Source organism: Quercus lobata, chromosome 2 (assembly GCF_001633185.2).
Source record: "Quercus lobata isolate SW786 chromosome 2, ValleyOak3.0 Primary Assembly, whole genome shotgun sequence".
NCBI classification, from domain to species: Eukaryota; Viridiplantae; Streptophyta; class Magnoliopsida; order Fagales; family Fagaceae; genus Quercus; species Quercus lobata.
The window spans coordinates 56,677,149-56,697,940 of record NC_044905.1 but is presented as its reverse complement, the minus strand read 5'-3'; the positions used below and the strand labels follow the sequence as shown (position 1 = coordinate 56,697,940).

The 20,792-nt window shown below is 39.5% G+C and overlaps 1 protein-coding gene across 1 annotated transcript in view; it reads left to right on the top strand.

The window, feature by feature from the left end:
- The first annotated feature begins 5,345 nt into the window (after positions 1 to 5,345).
- LOC115966938 (transcription factor MYB114-like) overlaps positions 5,346 to 20,792 on the top strand; it is a 33,174-nt gene continuing 17,727 nt past the window's right edge. The window contains exons 1-2 of the mRNA XM_031086066.1: positions 5,346 to 5,463; positions 5,724 to 5,853. Of these exons, the coding sequence (XP_030941926.1) occupies positions 5,346 to 5,463; positions 5,724 to 5,853 (248 nt within the window). The remainder of the gene's footprint in view (positions 5,464 to 5,723; positions 5,854 to 20,792) is intronic.

The window sequence follows — 20,792 nt, the reverse complement described above, 5'->3', positions numbered from 1 at the left end:
AAGAAAACAGGGACTCGCGGCTGGGACTCGCGGGTGACTCGCGGCTGCAAGCCGCCAGACGCAGCACATGTGCCAAGCATACTGGAAGGTGAATAGTCATGCAAGCTGGAGCACTACAGGACAAAACAGGACAACTGGCCATACAGTTATCTCGCGACTGGATCTCGCGACTTAGTCAAGCCGCGAGCCACCCCTATTTTGTAAAACCTGATGTTTCACATTCCTCTCCCACTCCAGTATAAATACCCCTTTTACCCACGATTGTGAGAGAGCTTCCAGAGAGAATTTTGAGAGAGAAACCCTAAAGAAAAACAAGATTGATTCACCCACAATCTATACATTAGAGTCTCTTCAAATTCCTCAACTCTCTTCCTCTCCATTGTCAAATCCTTGAGAGGCATTATACCAAACCTGATTTTCACCATTATCATTACTGTGAGAGAGCTGTTTGGATTTCTGGGAAGCAGTTAGGAAGGAACCAATCTTCATTGGTTGATGCTACGGTCTAGTAGCGGAATCCGGGAAGCTAGAAAAGAAAAAGGTTCGGCGCAACCTCGTTGGAGCAAGAAGCTTGAAGGGCTTAGGTGCACTGGGTAGATTAGGCTTGGAGGGTCTATTGCTGTCCATGTATCCCAACTGTATTTTCTAGTGGATTGTTCACCGCTTAGAGGGCGGCGGAGAGGTTTTAGGCCGAGGGCTTCGGTTTCCTCTTCGATAACACATCGTGTGTTGTCTTTGTGTTTGCATCTTCCTTCCTCTCTATCTTTGCCTTTTTATTATCTGCTGTGGATTGTATTTTGTTTTGGCTTAGATAGTTTTTAACCAATTTCATATTTTGTTTTGAACTTTCAATGACTCTTGTGCACATCCTTAGGGGGAGAAATTCTATTTCTCATGCACATTTGTAGGAAGAAAGATATTCCATAGGAGAGATGCATATACCAAGGGGGAGAAGACATTGAGATAATAAGAAAACTTTGCTCTGTTTGTTTTCTTGTTGGCTTTATGGTGCTTTGAGTTATGCTTTGTGGTTCTCATCGCATCATGTTTTTGTTTTGGACATGCATATATCTCTATGCTATTGTGCTCCATTGAATGCATGTTTGGATGATCATTTGCTTTACTATGTGATTATTGTAGTCATTTCTATATGACTGTTTTTGGTGTATGATCAAGTTGCTCACATGTTTCACATCATGTTTACTTGATCGCAATTTACTTGTTACATTATACTTGTCCTTTTATTACTTGCTTTACCTTGAGGGTCTAATGTGTTTTGTGCAAGTGTTTCAGGTTACAAGTATATATGCTCCAAGTGCATCACAGCTTCTCATCACTTTGAAGGGAAGAAACTTTAAGCATTTTTAGTTTATATTCTTTAAGTTTATATTCAGTATTTTGTGGTTTGTACCCATATTGCTTATGTAAGCTTTTAGGGTTTATGTGCTTTAATTTGTAGGCTTTATGGTTTGTACCATGCTTTATGCAGCCTTTTATACTTTGTTTAAATCAGTACTTCTAACTAAATGTCATGTATTTTCTTATTAGGTACTGTCACTCTTGTGCCCTTGTAGGATTGTTCCTAGATGCATATACTTAGTGTATTATGCATTGGTTGAGTGTTGGGCATACAAGTAACTTGCATTGTTCTTGTTAGCTTGTATGTTCAAGTGTTCATTCCAAGTGTGAATGAGCATTGTGATCACTACCTTGTAGTGATTACTTGTTTGATCAAGCCATAGTTTGTTTCTTATCTTCATCCTTGCTTGATCACCTTATGCCTGTTTCATATGCATTTCATGTTTTCTGCATACAATGATCATGGTGTATTATTGTGTTTTAGGAGTTTCATGTTCATATGATTCAAGAGCTGCTCAGCTTCTAGATTTAGGTGTGAGAGAGTTTTTCCATTGTTCTCAAACTCACGTTTAAGTCTAGAGTCTATTTTAGGGTGTTTTGTCACGGAATAGCCAAAGGGGGAGATTGTAAGGTTGAATTTAATCAACCATGTGTTGGCTTTATTCCCTGATAAATTTGCTTGTAATACAGCACTTAAAAACCCTGTATTTAGGTGGGTATCATGTAAGGGTAATGTGTGAGAGAGTGTGAAGAAATGCTCAAGACTGTGCAGTGAAACAGGGACTTACGGCTGGATCTCGTAGGAGGCTCGCGGCTTGCAAGCCGCCAAAAGTTGCACATGCACAGAGCATGTAGGGGAGATGAACAGTGATGCCAAATGGAGCACTACAGGACAAAAATCCAGACTGGCCACTCAGTTAGCTCGCAGCTTGAACTCGCGACTTAGTTAAGTCGCGAGGTCAAGTCTCCAGTCAACCCTGTTTTGGAAAAACTGACTCTTCGCATTCCATTCTCACACCAGTATAAATACCCCTCATTCCCACAAAATATGTGTGGCTATTCAGAAAGAAAAACCCTAAGAGAGGTTTCTTTAAAACACCCACCAAATTAGAGAGAGCTACTCATTCTTAGAGAGAAATCTTTGTAGTCTCTTCTCATTCCCTCTCTCATTGTCATACCTATTGAGAGGAGATTTCTATCCAAACACTACCCACACCCATTTAGAGTGTTGAGTGTTTTTGGAACTTTGGGAAGCATTGGAAGATGCCAAGAATGGCGGATGCTATGGATTGTAGCGGAATCCGGTAAGCTAGAAAAGAAAAAGGTTCGGCGCAACCTTGTTGGAGCAAGAAGCTTGGAGGGTTTAGGTACATCGGGTAGATTAGGCTTGGAGGGTCTATTGCTGTTCATGTATCCCAACTACATTTTCTAGTGGATTATTGACCGCTTGGAGGGCGGCGGAGAGGTTTTACGCCGAGGGCTTCGGTTTCCTCTTCGATAACACATCGTGTGTTGTCCTTGTATTTGCATCTCTCTTCCCTTTATTTTTGCCTTTTATTTTCTGCTGTGGATGTGTTTTTAATTGGCTTAGATTGTTTACCAATTCTGTTTATAACTTTTGTTCATTTTCCGCACACTAGTTGTTTGACATAAAACTTGAATTGGTTATTTTGTAATTGGGGGTCTAAACGTTCAAGGGTGTTTATACACATATTTGAACTTTCAGATATGAATTTTGAAAAATAGAGATTAGATCATATTGGGATGAAATGCATTTTTTTTACCAAAAAACGATAAGTTGCGAGTTGGCGTTCAAGAATAAGCATGTCCAAACAAAATTAGTGATATGGCTAACTTTCAAAACCTTAAAAAATTAGGATTTTTGTGTATAGGGTGCGATGTTTTTTTTTTTTTAAAATAAAAAAATTACATGGTTGAATTATATTTTTTTCCTTATGAGAGGGAGAGAGAGAGAGAGAGAGAGAGTCAACAAAGTCACCGCAGTCCTCTGTAGTACATGGTTCTGGTTGCAACTTGCAATATAGGTAGCTGATGGTCCTTGGTTGTCTAAGTTTTCCTATAGATGTCTATCATTAGGAACATAATTAATAATTGAGGAACAGAATTAATAGTTCAAGAATAAGCATGTCCAAACAAAATTAGTGATATGGCTAACTTTCAAAACCTTACAAAATTAGGATTTTTGTGTATCGAGTGCGATGTTTTTTTTTTTTTTTTTTTTTTTTTTTTTTTTTTTAAATAAAAAAATTACATGGTTGAATTATATTTTTTCCTTATAAGAGAGAGAGATAGTATCATGAACGTATGGTCTCAAATCTCCACAACAAAGTCACCGAGTCCTCTGTAGTACATGGTTGTGGTTGCAACTTGCAATACAGGCAGCCGATGGTCCTTGGTTGTCTAAGTTTTCCTATAGATGTCTATCATTAGTAACAGAATTAATAGTTGAGGTATAGACTTAGAGCAACCGCATCAGCAATTGCAAAATCTTGCATAATACAAAAAGTGCATCATTTTACACATTTTAACCCAAAAAATGCTCACATCAGTCAGTATAAAAGTGTGCAAATATGCACCATTGCTACAGTAACCATGCATATATGCACAGTTACTGTAGCTCTTCCATTTAATATTTTAGTATTTGTTTCTCTCTCCTCTTTGTACCTCTGACTCACCTCACTCTCTTTTTCTCATTTACTCTCTCACCTCACTCTCATCGATCAAATCTCTCATTTCATCAGATCAACTCTCTCGTCGACCCAAGCCCTATCGCCGATTTGTTGGTTGCTAGGTTGTTTGTTTGTTTGTTTTTTTTTTTTTTTTTTTCCTCCTGATTTTTTGGTTGATTGTGGGTGTGGGTCGGTGGGTCTTTGGGTTGATCGGCTTGTTCTTTGGGTTGTGTGGGTTCCGATTGGTTACTGGTGTCGATCTTGTTGCACAGTGGAAGGCCGGAGGCGTTGATCTTGTTGCTTAGGGTGAGGCGTCGATCTTGATAAGTGGGTTTCGCTTAGGGTGAGGCACTCAGATCAACTCTCTCATTTCATATGGCTGGGTAGAATTGATAGTGTGTGGGTTGTGTTGGGTCTGTGAGAGAGATGAGTGTTAAAGAAATGAATATTTTATTGAATAAATGTGTAGAATAGATAAACTGATGTGGGTGTTTTGTAAAAGTGGGTATGTAAAATAGAAAAAGTAGGTTTTTTCTTGCAAAAATAAATGAAAATTTTGCATTAACTAATTCTGCTGCTCTTAATAGTAACCTTAAATTAAGAAGATCTAAATAAGAAATAAAAACTAAGCATTAGGAACTGACGCCGTAAATTGAAATATTAAGTTGATAGATTTTTCTTCTTGAAAAAACAGTTGATACATTAACAAACAAGAACTAATTAATATATGTACTTTAAAAAAAAAAAAAAAAAAAAAGTTAAAAATAACAATTTTTTTTTTTGGGATGAACTTTAAAATAACAATTTCAGGCTTACAGCAAGTTTTAAGAGTATAAATTAAACGGATTCCAATTTGAGAGTACACCATAAATAACAAGTTTTCATAGTTGAGGTACAGAATTAATAGTAACCTTAAATTAAGAAGATATAAATAAGAAATAAAAACTAACCATTAGGAAGAAATTATATATAATGTTTAACGTGAGTTTCCAACCCCATCGCATGTGGCACCACAACAACCCCCAACACACCTCGTGGCGAAGCCTGGAACACATGAAAGTTGTGAATATCGGGGACGCACGTCAACCTTAATAGATTTTTAAATATAGGAACTCTGCTAACTGTGATGTCTACAGTATAGATATAAAAGGATACATAACTGACCAGCTGATTCAAGCGCATGCCAGAAAAAGAAAAGTGTAACCCACGTGAACTTATTACTTCGCTTTTTACTAAGAGAAGACTATCACTTTACAACGTGCCTTTTATACCTCCATTTGGGAGGAAATGTTAAACATGGAAGGCTCTTTCGGTGTGAGAAAAGGTGCATCGACTGGGGAGGAAGATATTCGACTTAAGCAATGCATTGAGAAGTACGGTGAAGGAAAATGGCACCTGGTTCCTGTCAGTGCAGGTATTATTCTAGAATATAGAGTGAGTGAGATTGATTTCTCTTTTTTCTTTGGTAAACCAAGTTCCTTTTGTTTATGTCTTTTCTGTCTTTTTTTCTAGTTCATAAGAAAATCCGTGGACACAATTTCTGTTACAATCTTGATGTGGTTTATTGTGGTGGTTTATGTAAAAATGATAGAAGTAGCAACTCACAATACGCCACATCAGAATTGTTGCGAAGCTTCTTATTTTTTTAGTAAATTTGTTTCATGCATTTTGCAGGCTTAAATAGATGTAGGAAAAGCTGCAGACTGAGGTGGTTGAACTACCTGAAGCCAAGTATCAAGAGAGGAAACTTCGCTGCAGACAAAGTTGATCTTATGCTCAGGCTCCATAAGCTGCTAGGTAACAGGCAAGTCTCGCTAGCAAATAGTAGTAACTCCAAACACAAAATGTCATTGGTAAGAGCATTCGCTCCAGGAATATTATCCTATTCTATTTTACCATTTAAAAAAGTTACTTTATTAATTATATAGTACCATTTTATAACACATCTAACATTCCAAAACTCTTTTTTTTTTTTTTTCCCATTTTTTTAAATATTCTTTATATATATATATATATATATATACATATATTTACTATTTCTGTTTTTCTCTACCTTTTCCTCTTTCTCCCTCAACCTCTAGCACCGGCCACAACAGATAAAACCAAAACAGTTCATCACACAGTTACCCTCGTAGCCACTGATAGGAGTGACGAGTTTACGTTCCCTTGACGAAGTTAACGCTAATGACGAGGTCATCCCTATTGACGAGAAAATCAGTCATCACTGACGAGGGTAAGAAAATCATTCAATGAAGCCAGCCAGTGACTTGAGCAGTTACGAAACCAGCTGAGCAGACCGGTGGGAGCCTACTAAAGCCCTATTACTGGGCAGGAGACGTTACTAAGAAAGGCATTAATACCCCAACGGCTAGCAACCAATATCACATATATAAAGCCCTCACATTGTTAGCAGAAGGTACATATATTCACACTCTAAGAAAGTACCCATTATTATCTTGTTCCTCCATTCTCATTTCACAAAGTGCTTTTTTGTTCTAATTTTGGCATTGGAGGCGTTGTGGCAGGCACCACACTGGTGACCCTCATAGAAGATACATTCGCGCTAACAAGGAGTTTCATCTGCCCAACTTGGCTGATGAATTCACGCTTCATCAGTTTGGCGCCATCTGTGGGGAACGACATTTTCAAATTCATATTTGAAAACATAGTTTCCATCAACCCTCTACATTCAGATGGAACCCAATCCAAATTCTGCATCCTTGGCCCAGCAAGTTCAAGCCCTTGCAGCCACCATTGAAGAACTCACCAAGTAAAACCAGGAAAGGAAGCTACGACTCCAGCAGGACCAACAGGCTCAATAGGAAGAGAATCGATCCAAGGGTAACCTGGAAGGAGAAGAGGATAGCCACAGGAAGGGTACCCCTCAAAGGCCAACTACTTCGGACGAGCAGAATTCAGATCTCCTTCAAGAAATGAGGAAGGAGATGGACGAACTGAGGAGCGCCATTAACGAGAAGATGGACCAAAGCATAGACAGAATGGTAAGGGCCACAGATTCGCCTTTCACCACGGCGGTACTTGAATGCCCTATACCGTCGAAGTTTCGCTTACCTCAACTTGAGCCGTTCGACGGACTTAGAGACCCTCAGGATCACCTTAATACCTTCAAGACGACACTAGGTCTTCAACAGCCACCGAACGAAATACTGTGTCGGTCCTTTCCCACCACTCTCAAAGGAGCTGCAAGGGAATGGTTCACAAAGCTGCCAACTTCGTCCGTAGATAGCTTCAAGCAGTTGAGCAATGCCTTCTTACATCATTTCATAGGGGGACAGCATCTAAAAAGGCCGGCAGACCACTTACTCACCATTAGGCAGGGAGAGAAAGAGACTCTGAGGTCATACGTGAAATGCTTTACTCGGGAGACTCTGGAGGTGGACGAAACCGATGACAAGGTGCAGCTGACGACCTTCAAAGCGGGACTGAGATCCAAAGATCTCGTGGCCTCCCTCGCAAAGAATCCACCAAAACGATGGCAGAAATGCTCTTGAAAGCACAGAAATACATGAATGCTAAATATACTTTAGCGGCCATAAAGGATGTAGGGAAGCCAGGAGACAAGGCAAAGAAAGAAGATGACCATAGGGGTCAAAAGAGAGAGCATTCAAATCGTCGGAACAATGACGGGAATAGGAAGAGAGAAGATAAAGGTCCTCGGACGGTAAGATTTACTCCTTTGGTTATGCCTGTTGACAAAATTTTAACGCAGATCAAGGACGAGCATTATCTCAAATGGCCAAGACGATTGCACTCATCGCCTAATGTCCGTGACAAGAACAAGTACTGCTGATTCCACAAAGATCACGGCCACAACACGGAAGATTGTAGAGACCTAAAGGAGCAGATAGTGGAGTTGATACGGAAAGGAAAATTATAGAAATATGTGAAGAAGGGAGAATATAGTAAGTTCAGGGACGGTAACAAGAACCAACATAGGTCCTCTTCTCAAGATGACGACCACCCGTCCCAACCTCTGCAGGATGTGATCGGGGAGATAAAGACGATTACAAGAGGGCCATTCTCAAGGGGATCATTTAAATCCCTCAAGAAAGCATACCAGAGGCAGGTAAATAGTGTCCACACCATCCCTCCGTCTAAGCAGCGATAAACAGACAAGGACATGTCCTTTAATGAAGGAGACGCCAAGGGAGTGAAGCAGCCCCACAATGATCCTTTGGTCATAATGCGGAATATAGAGGGATTCAATACCAAGAGAATCCTCATGGACAACGGAAGCTTTGCAGAAATCATCTACCTCCTCGCTTTCCAGCAGCTAAGGCTAGATCCAAGGAGACTGCGCCCGTTTGACTCCCCTCTCGTCAGCTTCAGTGGAGACAGGGTATACCCCAAGGGCATAGTGACATTGACAACAATGGTGGGGGCCTACCCGGTGCTGTTGACCCGTCAGTAAGACGTCCTTGTGGTGGACTGTCCCTCATCCTACAATGTCATCATTGGCAGACCCACACTCAACAAATGGAAAGCGGCCACATCCACCTACTGTTTGAAGGTGAAATTCCCAACAGATAACGGTGTTGGTGAAGTAAAAGGAGATCAAGTCCTGGCCAGATGTGAGAGACCGCGCCCCCGGCCCCTTTTTATGATGTGTTGGGCCAAACCCATGTGAATGGGTGGAGTCGTATTATTGTCTCTCAAAATGGAGGTTCGACTAGTTATATTTTCCCCTTTAGATTAAGGGTTTTACAATGGAGTCGTCACTTATTTAATTATTGGAAAAATAAGAAAACCATGAATGAAAAATTCCTCATTTTATTAATTTGAAATTGAATTTACATTGATAATAGGAAAATTACATGGCTTTGGTCCTAGATACAATCTAAAATAAAGTACACGGCTTTATTTCCTAGTTACAATCTAAAAATTGAAAATTACAAGGATAAACATTGGTCTATCAACCCTTGATCTAAGTTCGGAGGCTATGTTACAAGGTGGGAAGGTGTTACGCACCCACCTTGCCCGGTGAAACCGGTCTTCTTGACTATGGTGGCCAACATTCATATCACATCATCCAATATGTCAATCAATTTGTATATTGAATTTAATGTGTGTGCATGTGATAAACCCTAATTCAATTTATTAAGCATGACATTTGAATTGAAAAATAAACTCTAGTGAATGTGTGTGGATAGTGATAACCTAGATTCAAGGATTTGAAAGAATTACTAAACAAACATGTTTTTCATATTTTTGATGTGGATTTAAGATTAAATCTAGTGATATGCATGAACATGTGATGAACAACTAAGAACATGTGAAGAACACATAAAAAAAATTAAGAACATTCAAATATATTCAAGAGAATTATCATGCTTTAATCTTAAATTCTCATCATGACAATATAAGCAAACAATTAGGGAAGGGGATTATACCTTTATGCAAGATCCATATGATGGAGGAGGGGATTCTTGATGGAGGTCCTAAGGGCGGAGGAAAAGAAGAGCTAGGAGAGGGAGAGTGAGTCTCACTCAATACCTTGAGTCTCAGGAAGATCAAGATATGACAAGACTACTCAACTTCACTAGAACTCAAGAGAAGAGAAGAGAGGGGAATTTTTTGTGTCCTTTAGAATGAAGGAGAGAGGGGTTTATATAGTAGTGGTGGAGGAAATATGAATGGAAGGCCATTTAATGAGAGTTGACAAGGAATCATGAACCTAGACCTTATTTTAGCCTTTAGGGAAATTTGGTGCATTAAATGAAAAGATTGGTAGGAGTGAGGAGCAAGCCAAAATTCGGTTTTCCCGTAGCTGCTGTCACAGCCTATAGAGCCAACTTTGAAAAATCATATCTGCCTCAATTCTGATCGGAATTGTCTCATTCTTGTACTCAAATTGAAGCCCTAGATGTCTAGTTTCTGGAAAAAATAACCTCATTCACATATTCAAAATATTCTGAGAGATATTAATGAAATGGTAAGCAGAGGTCATTTGTTAGAAAATGGTTTCAGCACAATTAATATTAATAGGTCCCCAAATTAGCTCCCAATTAACATTAAATGGCTTCAATCACTCCCATTTCAGACTTAATTGGCTCTATATTTACTCTAATTAAAAGATAATTGCACAAATTACTCATTGAATAATTAATGTTCAACTATCTAGTTAATTAGGTGTATGCAACTCTACCATAAAATGTAGTCCTAACCAATCAAATTATGACACATCATCGATCTCAAATTGATTATATTTATAACCAATTGAAATCAATTGTTCATAATCACATATAGTCGGACTCAATTTGTAATAGTGCGTCTCAGCCATTAAAACTTGATTTGATGATAACTTTCAATCTAATGGTCCGATTAGGGCTCATGACCAATCGATTTGATCGTTACAACATCAAGATCATTTTGGTGAAATGAGATTAAGGATCTAATGACCAGAATCAAGATACATATTTCCAATGTAAAATTACCCGTTTACCCTCCATGTGAGGTTAAATATGGGTTGCAAAACAGGATGTCAACAGAATGCCCCTCATTGGCAAAACTTGAAAAACGAATGCCAATGTATGGAAGAGACACCTAACTTTGCAATCAGTATTTAACCGTGGTGAATGTATGATGCATGTAAATAAAAATGCAGACGGTCATGTTCTGGATCAAAATGTGGACCAAATCTCGAGGGAGATTGCCTACGTACCTCTTAGTGGGAGGATCAGGTCTAAACGTAGTTCATGCATGCATCCCCCCCTTTTGTTTTTTTTTTTTTTTTTTTTTGTTTTTTTTTTTTTTTTTGAAAAAAATGAGTACAAGACATACTTACTAGTGGTCTGATGGACTTGAAGTTTTGGACATGCTTCCCAGAGGTCCGTGGATTTGAAATTTGGACGTGTTTCCCAAAGGTCCAATGGTTTGATTTTGGACATGCTTCCCAGAGGTCCATTGAAATTGAATTTGGACGTGCTTCCCAGAGGTCCGATGGATTGAAGTTTTGGATGTGCTTCCCAGAGGTTCGATGGTTTGAAGTTTGGACGTGCTTCCCAGAGGTCCATTGAAATTGAAGTTTAGACGTGCTTCCCAGAGGTCCGATGGATTGAATTTGGACGTGCTTCCCAGAGGTCCAATGGTTTGAAGTTTGGACGTGCTTCCCAGAGGTCCATTGAAATTGAAGTTTGGACGTGCTTCCCAAAGGTCCGATGGTTTGAAGTTTGGACGTGCTTCCCAGAGGTCCGATGGATTGAAGTTTGGACATGCTTCCCAGAGGTCCGATGGATTTGAATTTGGACGTGCTTCCTAGAGGTCCATTGAAATTGAATTTTGGACGTGCTTCCCAGAGGTCCAATGGATTGAAGTTTGGACGTGCTTCCCAAAGGTCCGATGGATTGAAATTTGGACGTGCTTCCCAGAGGTCCAATGGTTTGAAGTTTGGACGTGCTTCCCAGAGGTCCGATGGTTTGAATTTGGACATGCTTCCCAGAGGTCCGATGGATTGAAGTTATGGACGTGCTTCCTAGAGGTCCATTGAAATTGAATTTTGGACGTGCTTCCCAGAGGTCAATGGAGAAGTTTGGACATTTCCCAGAGGTCCGTCTTTCCCAGAGGTCCAATTGGGACCCAGAGGTCCATTGAAATTGAAGTTTGGACGTGCTTCCCAGAGGTCCGATGGATTGAATTTGGACGTGCTTCCCAGAGGTCGATGGATTGAAGTTTTGGACGTGCTTCCCAGAGGTCCGATGGTTTGAAGTTTGGACGTGCTTCTCAGAAGTCCATTAAAATTGAAGTTTGGATGTTCTTCCCAGAGGTCCGATGGTTTGAAGTTTGGATGTGCTTCCCAGAGGTCCATTGAAATTGAAGTTTGGACGTGCTTCCCAGAGATCCGATGGTTTGATTTTGGACGTGCTTCCCAGAGGTCCATTGAAATTGAATTTGGATGTGCTTCCCAGAGGTCCGATGGATTAAAGTTTTGGACGTGCTTCCCAGAGATCCGATGGTTTGAAGTTTGGACGTGCTTCCCAGAGGTCCATTGAAATTGAAGTTTGGACGTGCTTCCTAGAGGTCCGATGGATTGAATTTGGATGTGCTTCCCAGAGGTCCGATGGATTGAAGTTTTGGACGTGCTTCCCAGAGGTTCGATGAAATTGAAATTTGGACGTGCTTCCTAGAGGTCCGATGGAATTGAAAGGTATTATTCATATCGATGTGTGTGGGCCTTTTACCCTAATACCTGCAAAATAAATACTTTCAATTAGTAACAGAGTTATTCATTGAAAAATTTTTGGCATACCTGGAGAATGCCCTTAGTTTGGGACATATTCCATGCTTCAATGAATGTTGAGGATGGGCAATTGACTTGATGTTGCACCACTGGAGAATATGGAAGAGGATGATAGCTTTCTGTTCCTGAAGAAGAATTTAATGAAGATTTTTTTTTTTTTTTTTTTTTGAAATATGAAGATTTGTTCATTATCAAAAAGTGAAGAAGATGAAGATGGAGTAAAAGTGATGAAGATTTATTCATGATGATGTTTTTTGAAAAACCTATCCTTTGAATGAGAACAACTTTGGTTGGGAGTTGATGCAGATTACTGGATAAGTCCTTGCTTAATTCCTGTAAAAAGATAATTTCAATTAGCAATGGATTTATTCATTGAAATGAATTGAAAGTATTTAGCCAATGCCCCTAGTTTGAGGCATATTCCATGCTTAAATTGAAGTTGAGTTCATTTGATGTTGCAACAATTGGGGAACATGAAAGAAGATCACGGTCCGTCATCATTGGTTCCTGCAAAAAGGCTTTCTTTCTCTAGCTTGTTAGAAACCAATTATCCTGAAAACTTGCATACAATATAAATAGGCCAATGCTCTAAGTTTAAACATGCTTAATGCAAAACAAATGAGTTTAGCCTAACATGCACCCAAACAATTTTGTCACATTATTTTGACTTTGTTCTCCAAGGTTGTTTGAGTGAAAGGGATCGAGCCTCTGCAAGGTTGCCTATGTACCTCTGTCACAGAGGATCAGGTCAAGACGTAGTTCAAGAGAACTGGATTTTGAAAAAGATTGATTTTTTTTTTTGAAAAAAAGCAAATTTCCATTTTTTTTTTGAACAAGATGTGATCCTTTGAACAACTATTTTGGAAAATCAATGTGTTTAAGAACCAAACAAATCTCTTTGATTAGGAAGGATCAAGATCATTAAACTCATGTAATCAAATTTCCTACATCCTTTTGAACATCGTCAGATTAAGTCTCCAAAGGCAATCAAGAAATGAAATGTGATAATATTTATGAATCACATTGTTGGGTGCAAACAAGGAGAGTGCTCCAGGTTTGGAAGTTCTTTTGAGGATTTGAGAATTTGAGAAATTTTTCTTCGGACATGTCATCCTGTGGGGTTTGACAATTTTAAGCATTTTTCCTTTTTAATTCAAGAGAAAATATTATTAGAGTTTAAGATGCGCCTACAACTAGCAAGACTTCAAGGAGGTCTTTACTCATGGGTTGTAATGTAGGCCGAGTTTGGGTTATGAAATGAAAGATATAAAAAGGCTCAAAATTCCCTATGATGTTCCCCCAAGTATGCATTACTCAAAAATCAAGTATTGGAGGAGTTGTCCATTTCTTCTTTGTCATCTTCTCACTAGTCTTCATTGGTCACTTGTATCAACATTTGTTTTTATGCTCATTCATCTTGAATCATACCTCTAGACTTTCATCTTGTAAAATTTTTCTTTTTAGGTTGCTTTTCAAGTTTCCAACTTGGTAGGATTTTCCAAATTTTTTTTTTTTTTTTTTGGCCCTAACTTTTTGCCTAGACCACCCTTTTGGGTTTTCAGCCTAGCGGGCTCTTTTTTTGCCCTAACTTTTTCCTAGACCGCCCTTTTGGGTTTTCAGCCTAGTAGGTTCTTTTTTTTTTTTTTTTTTTTTTTTTTTTTTGGTCTTTCATCTCTTGATTGAATGAACTTTTGGGGACCTTTTGCCCTCGTATTTCTCAGCTTAATGATTTTTGGTCATTTTGATGCACTCTCTAGACTTCTTTCTTACCTTAATGCACTTGCACCTTTCTGTGCTTGATGAATCTTTTCCTTTTTTGATAAAATCTCTTTTAGATGAATCTTGTATTCCTCTTGGTATGATGAATTTTAGGCTCTTCAAACTTGATGCACACTTTTTTGTTTTCTCTCACATTGATGGAATTTCATTTCTCTTTCCTTGATTGAGTGAAAACTCCTTTTACTTTGATGATCTCTTATCTTTAGCTTAATGAATTCTCCACTTGTCTTTCATGTCTTCTAGTAGAGCTTTATCAATTAGCTTCAAAGATACAAGGTCGACTCCTCCTCAACATGAGATTTAAGCATGCATACTTTGAATTTTTCCACCCTAGGTTTAGATTTTAGTGGGTTCATGCAAAAAAAAGGCTAAGTGTTTAAAGGCTCAAATGGGCTAGCAATGGATAATGATCATTCTAGGTATTAAGGTATAATCTTGTTTTACCAAAGACGGCCTCCTATCCCTAGTAATGCTTGCTTGTAGGCACAGTGACTCTAGCTCTTTTAATAAATTCATCTTAAAGAAAAAGAACAAATGCTCTAATGTTGTGAAACAAAAGACTTTTGAAAATTGGATCAAGTGCATGGATTCTTGGGATTTTCCAATGGATGGATTCTTTTTGATTGCCTTTTAAGACCATTTCTTCTTATATTCTAAGTCAAGTAGCAAAAGTTTTTACATGGATCGAATGAAATTAATCATTCCTTGGTACAAGTTGATTGCTTAAGCCTTTAAACATTAACATTTAGAAAATGTTTTGTCAAAGGGATCCTCATGTACCATTTTGAAAAGGAGACTTTTTTTCTTTTTTAACCTTGAAAGAAAAAATTGGGTCTTTTTGAAAAAGTCACTAGGAAGTTCAATGGTCCTAGTTCAAAGAATTTTTTTTTTAAATGACTTAAGGGCTCAATGCCCCTAGTCCAAAGACATTTTTCATTTGAAAAATTCTCTTTTTTTTGGGGAAAGATTTGGAAATCTTGATTTTTTTTTTTTTTTGAATTTTTTTTGTTTTTTTTGTTTTAAATATATATACACAAACAAAGCTCATTAGATGCTACATGAAATTTTTGAATTCAAAAAAAACATAGAAATAAAACTTTAAGCTTAACCATGATGTTGCAAACCAAATGTGGAGTAAGGCAAAGTTAGGCCACTTGCTTCTTCTTAGTCCATTTAGGATGCTTGAGGCTTGGTGTGCTTGAACCTTGATTATGATGAAATGGCTTGGGCTTGCACTTGAAATGCTTGAACCATATGATCATTTGGAATTTGCTTGAAATGGCTTGACCTTACACTTGGAAGGCATGCATCTTGTGAGCTTTTGGCCTTTGATGTTGATCATGAGTATACACCTTTGATGGGCTCAAGTGTTGGGCTTAGACTCATTCAAGAAAAAATTGGGCTTCCATTTCAAGTAGAGTTCAATCTTAGGCTTTTGGGTTTGAGTTCATTCACAACATGCAATGTTCAAACAATCATGATGGGCTCAAGCGTTGGACTTGAGTCATCATGGTTCAAACAATGGCCAAACAAATGCGTAATGAAATGCAATTTACATGGACCGACCTAAAGGTAGGTTCTATGGGTCATTACAACATGGGTAGAAGGTAGGTTAAAGGTCCCCACAAGCGAGAACGTCGTACCTCCCAACTTGTGACGCCAAGAGCGCCGCGTTGGTCCGAACGGTACAGTTTGTCCCTATGAACCACCATGGCATAACCATGATGATCCTTGTCGCGGTGGGTGGTAGGTTCACCATTGGGTATGTGAGTCTCAGGAAGACCACAATCCACGGCTAATACTACCGGGCTTCCGGGCTTGCACACAAATAAAATAAATTTCATTCAAGCAAATGATGCATGACATGCAAAATAATGACATATTAGACATATTATATACAAAAAGCAAAAACAAACAATAACATGGTTGGCCACCATAACCTAATTGAAGCTTAGCCCTCAATATCCCCAGTGGAGTCGCCACTGTGAGAGACCGCGCCCCCGGCCCCTTTTTATGATGTGTTGGGCCAAACCCATGTGAATGGATGGAGTCGTGTTATTGTCTCTCAAAATAGAGGTTCGACTAGTTATATTTTCCCCCCTTTAGATTAAAGGTTTTACAATGGAGTCGCCACTTATTTAATTATTGGAAAAATAAGAAACCCATGAATGAAAAATTCCTCATTTTATTAATTTGAAATTAAATTTACATTGATAATAGGAAAATTACATGGCTTTGGTCCTAGATACAATCTAAGATAAAGTACACGGCTTTATTTCCTAGTTACAATCTAAAAATTGAAAATTACAAGAATAAACATTGGTCTATCAACCCTTGATCTAAGTTCGGAGGCTATGTTACAAGGTGGGAAGGTGTTAGGCACCCACCTTGCCCGGTGAAACCGGTTTTCTAGACTATGGTGGCCAACATTCATATCACATCATCCAATATGTCAATCAATTTGTATGTTGAATTTAATGTGTGTGCATGTGATAAACCCTAATTCAATTTATTAAGCATGGCATTTGAATTGAAAAATAAACTCTAGTGAATGTGTGTGGATAGTGATAACCTACATTCAAGGATTTGAAAGAATTACTAAACAAACATGTTTTTCATATTTTTGATGTGGATTTAAGATTAAATCTAGTGATATGCATGAACATGTGATGAACAACAAAGAACATGTGAAGAACACATAAAAACAATTAAGAACATTCAAACATATTCAAGAGAATTATCATGCTTTAATCTTAAATTCTCATCATGACAAAATATAAGCAAACAATTAGGGAAGGGGATTATACCTTCATGCAAGATCCATATGATGGAGGAGGGGATTCTTGATGGAGGTCCTAAGGGTGGAGGAAAAGAAGTGCTAGGAGAGGGAGAGTGAGTCTCACTCAATACCTTGAGTCTCAGGAAGACCAAGATATGACAAGACTACTCAACTTCACTAGAACTCAAGAGAAGAGGAGAGAGGGGGATTTTTTGTGTCCTTTGGAATGAAGAAGAGGGGGGTTTATATAGTAGTGGTGGAGGAAATATGAATAGAAGGTCATTTAATGAGAGTTGACAAGGAATCATGAACCTAGACCTCATTTTAGCCTTTAGGGAAATCTGGTGCATTAAATGGAAAGATTGGTGGTAGTGAGGAGCTAGCCAAAATTCGGTTTTCCCGTAGCTGCTGTCACTGCCTATAGAGCCAAATTTGAAAAATCATATCTGCCTCAATTCTGATCGAAATTGTCTCATTCTTGTGCTCAAATTGAAGCCCTGGATGTCTAGTTTCTGGGAAAAATAACCTCATTCACAGATTCAAAATATTCTGAGAGATATCAATGAAATGGTAAGCAGAGGTCATTTGTTAGGAAATGGTTTCAGCACAATTAACATTAATAGGTCCCCAAATTAGCTCCCAATTAACATTAAATGGCTCCAATCACTCCCATTTCAGACTTAATGGGCTCTAAATTTACTCTAATTAAAAGATAATTTCACAAATTACTCATTGAATAATTAATGTTCAACTATCTACTTAATTAGGTGTATGCAACTCTACCATAAAATGTAGTCCTAACCAATCAAATTATGACACATCATCGATCTCAAATTGATTATATTTATAACCAATTGAAATCAATTGTTCATAATCACATATAGTCGGACTCAATTTGTAATAGTGCACCTCAGCTATTAAAACTTGATTTGATCATAACTTTCAATCTAATGGTCCGATTAGGGCTCATGACCAATCGATTTGATCGTTACAACATCAAGATCATTTTGGTGAAATGCGATTAAGGATCTAATAACCAGAATCAGGATGCATATTTTCAATGTGAAATTACCCTTTTACCCTCCATGTGAGGTTAAATACGGGTTGCAAAACAGGGTGTCAACACCAGAGAATGTTATCAAGCCATCCTAGTTGTGAAGGAGAACCACACATGGATGATTGAAGAGAAGGACGAAGACAAAATGGAAGCTTTGGAAATAGTGGAACTGGCTGAAGGAGAAGCGAATAAGATGACAAAAATAGGGACGACGCTAAGCCCTGAGATGAGAACAAAACTTATCCAATTCCTTAAAAAGAATATAGACGTCTTCGTATGAAGCCACGAGGACATGCCGGGCATAGCTCCAGAAGTCATCCAGCATAAGTTGAATGTGGATCCGGAGCGGAAACCCATCCAGCAAAGGCAAAGAGTCTTCGCCCCAGAACGAGATCAAGTAGTTACAGACGAAGTTACCAAACTATTAGCGGCAGGGTTAATCCGGGAAGTGTACTATCCTGAGTGGCTCGCGAAGGTCGTCTTAGTGAAGAAAGCAAGTGGAAAATGGAGGATGTGTGTAGACTTCACAGACCTGAACAAGGCGTGCCCAAAGGACAGCTTCCCTCTACCGAGAATAGACCAGCTTGTCGATTCTACAGCCGGGCTCAAGTTACTGACGTTCATGGACTCTTTTTCGAGATATAACCAAATAAGGATGGCTGAGGAAGACCAGGAGAAGACTGCCTTCATCACGAGTCAAGGACTCTATTGTTACAAGGTAATGCCTTTCGGATTAAAGAATGCCGGAGCTACATACCAGAGGCTGGTGAACAAGATGTTCGGCCAGCAGATCGGAAGGAACATGGAAGTATACGTGGATGATATACTCATCAAGAGTAAGGAAGAGCTCACACACCTGGACGACCTGAAGGAGACGTTTGCCACCCTCAAAAAATACCAGATGAGGTTGAATCCAGGTAAGTATGTTTTTGGGGTAGTTTCAGGGAAATTCCTGGGATTCATGGTGTCCCAAAGAGGAATAGAAGCAAATCCAAAGAAAGTGTGAGCCATCATCAACATGACGTCACCTAGGACCGTCAAGGAAGTTCAAAAACTTATAGGAAGGATAGCAGCTTTAAACAGGTTCATCTTCAGAGCTACAGACAAATGCCTGCTCTTTTTCAAGACCTTGAAGCAGGCTTTCGCCTGGACCGACGAATATGAAGCAATGTTCCAGGAACTAAAGCATTACCTGAGCAGTCCACCCTTCTTAAGCTCGTCCAAAGAAGGGGAAGACCTATACTTATACCTGGTAGTGTCAGCCTCAACAGTAAGTGCAGCCCTGATTAGAGAAGAGGGCACGAAGCAGCTCCCAGTTTACTACGTTAGCCAAGCCTTCCAAGGGACTGAGTCCAAGTATTCAAGGATTGAAAAGATCGCGTTTGCATTAATAGTAGCCTCGCGCAAGCTAAGGCAATACGTTCAGGCAAACCCCATCCTCGTAATGACGGACTAACTGATTAAGAAATCAATGAACAAGCCTGAGGTAGTCGGAAGAATGGTCCAATGGGCGATTGAACTTAGTCAATTTAACATCAAATACCATCCTAGAATAGCAATCAAAGCGCAAGCTCTGGCGGACTTCATCGCAGAGTTCACCCTTCCGAATGAAGATAGCCTTACCGACGGAGTTGATAGATGGACAATACAAACTGATGGTTCGTTAGTCCAAAGAAAGGGGGGAGTAAGGGTTGTCATAACCACCCCCGACGGAGAGGTGCTGAAGTATAGGGTCCAACTAAAATTTCCACCTACCAACAATGAAGCTGAATACGAGGGGATACTGACAGGATTGAGGCTGACACTTGGAGCTAAGAACTTGTTAATCCAAAATGATTCGAAACTAGTGATCGGGCAGATCAGAGGGGAGTACGAAGCGAAGAAAGAAAGGATGCAGAAGTACCTCAGGCTGACGAAACATCTAACTTGGGAGTTCGATATAGTGGAGTTCGTGCAAATCCCAAGAAGTCAGAATATAGGGGTAGATGAAGTCTCGAAACTAGCGTCATCAGAAAAAAGGGAGATTAGCATGGATTTGGCGATGGAGGTCCAAAAACACCCCAGCATTGAAGAGGTCCCAACATTTACCATCTAGAGCGCAAACAGCTGGATGGCACCCATAATGTCCTTCCTCCAGGACGGGCACCTCCCTCAAAACACAGAAGAAGCTAAAAAGGTCAAGAAGAGGGCGGCCAGGTTCACGATCCTTAATGACGTCTTATACAAGAGAGGCTTCTCTATGCCTTACTTGAAGTGTGTCGACGAAGAAGAAGCTAGATACATACTAGAAGAAATCCATGGAAGAGTTTGCGGCGACCACACTGGCACGAGATCCCTGGTGAACAAGGTAGTACAAACAGGATATTTTTGGCCAACTATGTAGGTGGACGCTGTTGAAATTTTTAAGAGGTGTGACAGGTGCCAGCGATACGGGAATGTGCAACGGCTTCCAGCAGAGAGATTGACGACGATAGCCTCCCCGTGGCCATTTGCACAATAGGGGATCGACATCGTCGGCCCACTATCCCAAGGTAAAGGTCAGGTAAAGTTCCTACTAGTTGCTATTAATTACTTCACAAAATGGATTGAAGTAGAGGCTCTAGCAACGATCACCGAGGTAAGAATTCAGAGTTTTGTGTGGAAGAATATAATCTGTAGGTTCGGGATTCCCTTGACGATTATATCAGATAATGGGAGGCAGTTCGACAGCTAAGGCTTCAGAGACTTCTGTTCAAACCTTGGGATCAAGAATCGGTTCTCGTCCCCGGGGCATCCCCAGGCAAATGGACAGACGAAAGTGACCAATCGAACGTTGCTCAAGATTATCAAAACCAAGCTGGACGATGTGAAGGGTGGCCGGCCAGAAGAATT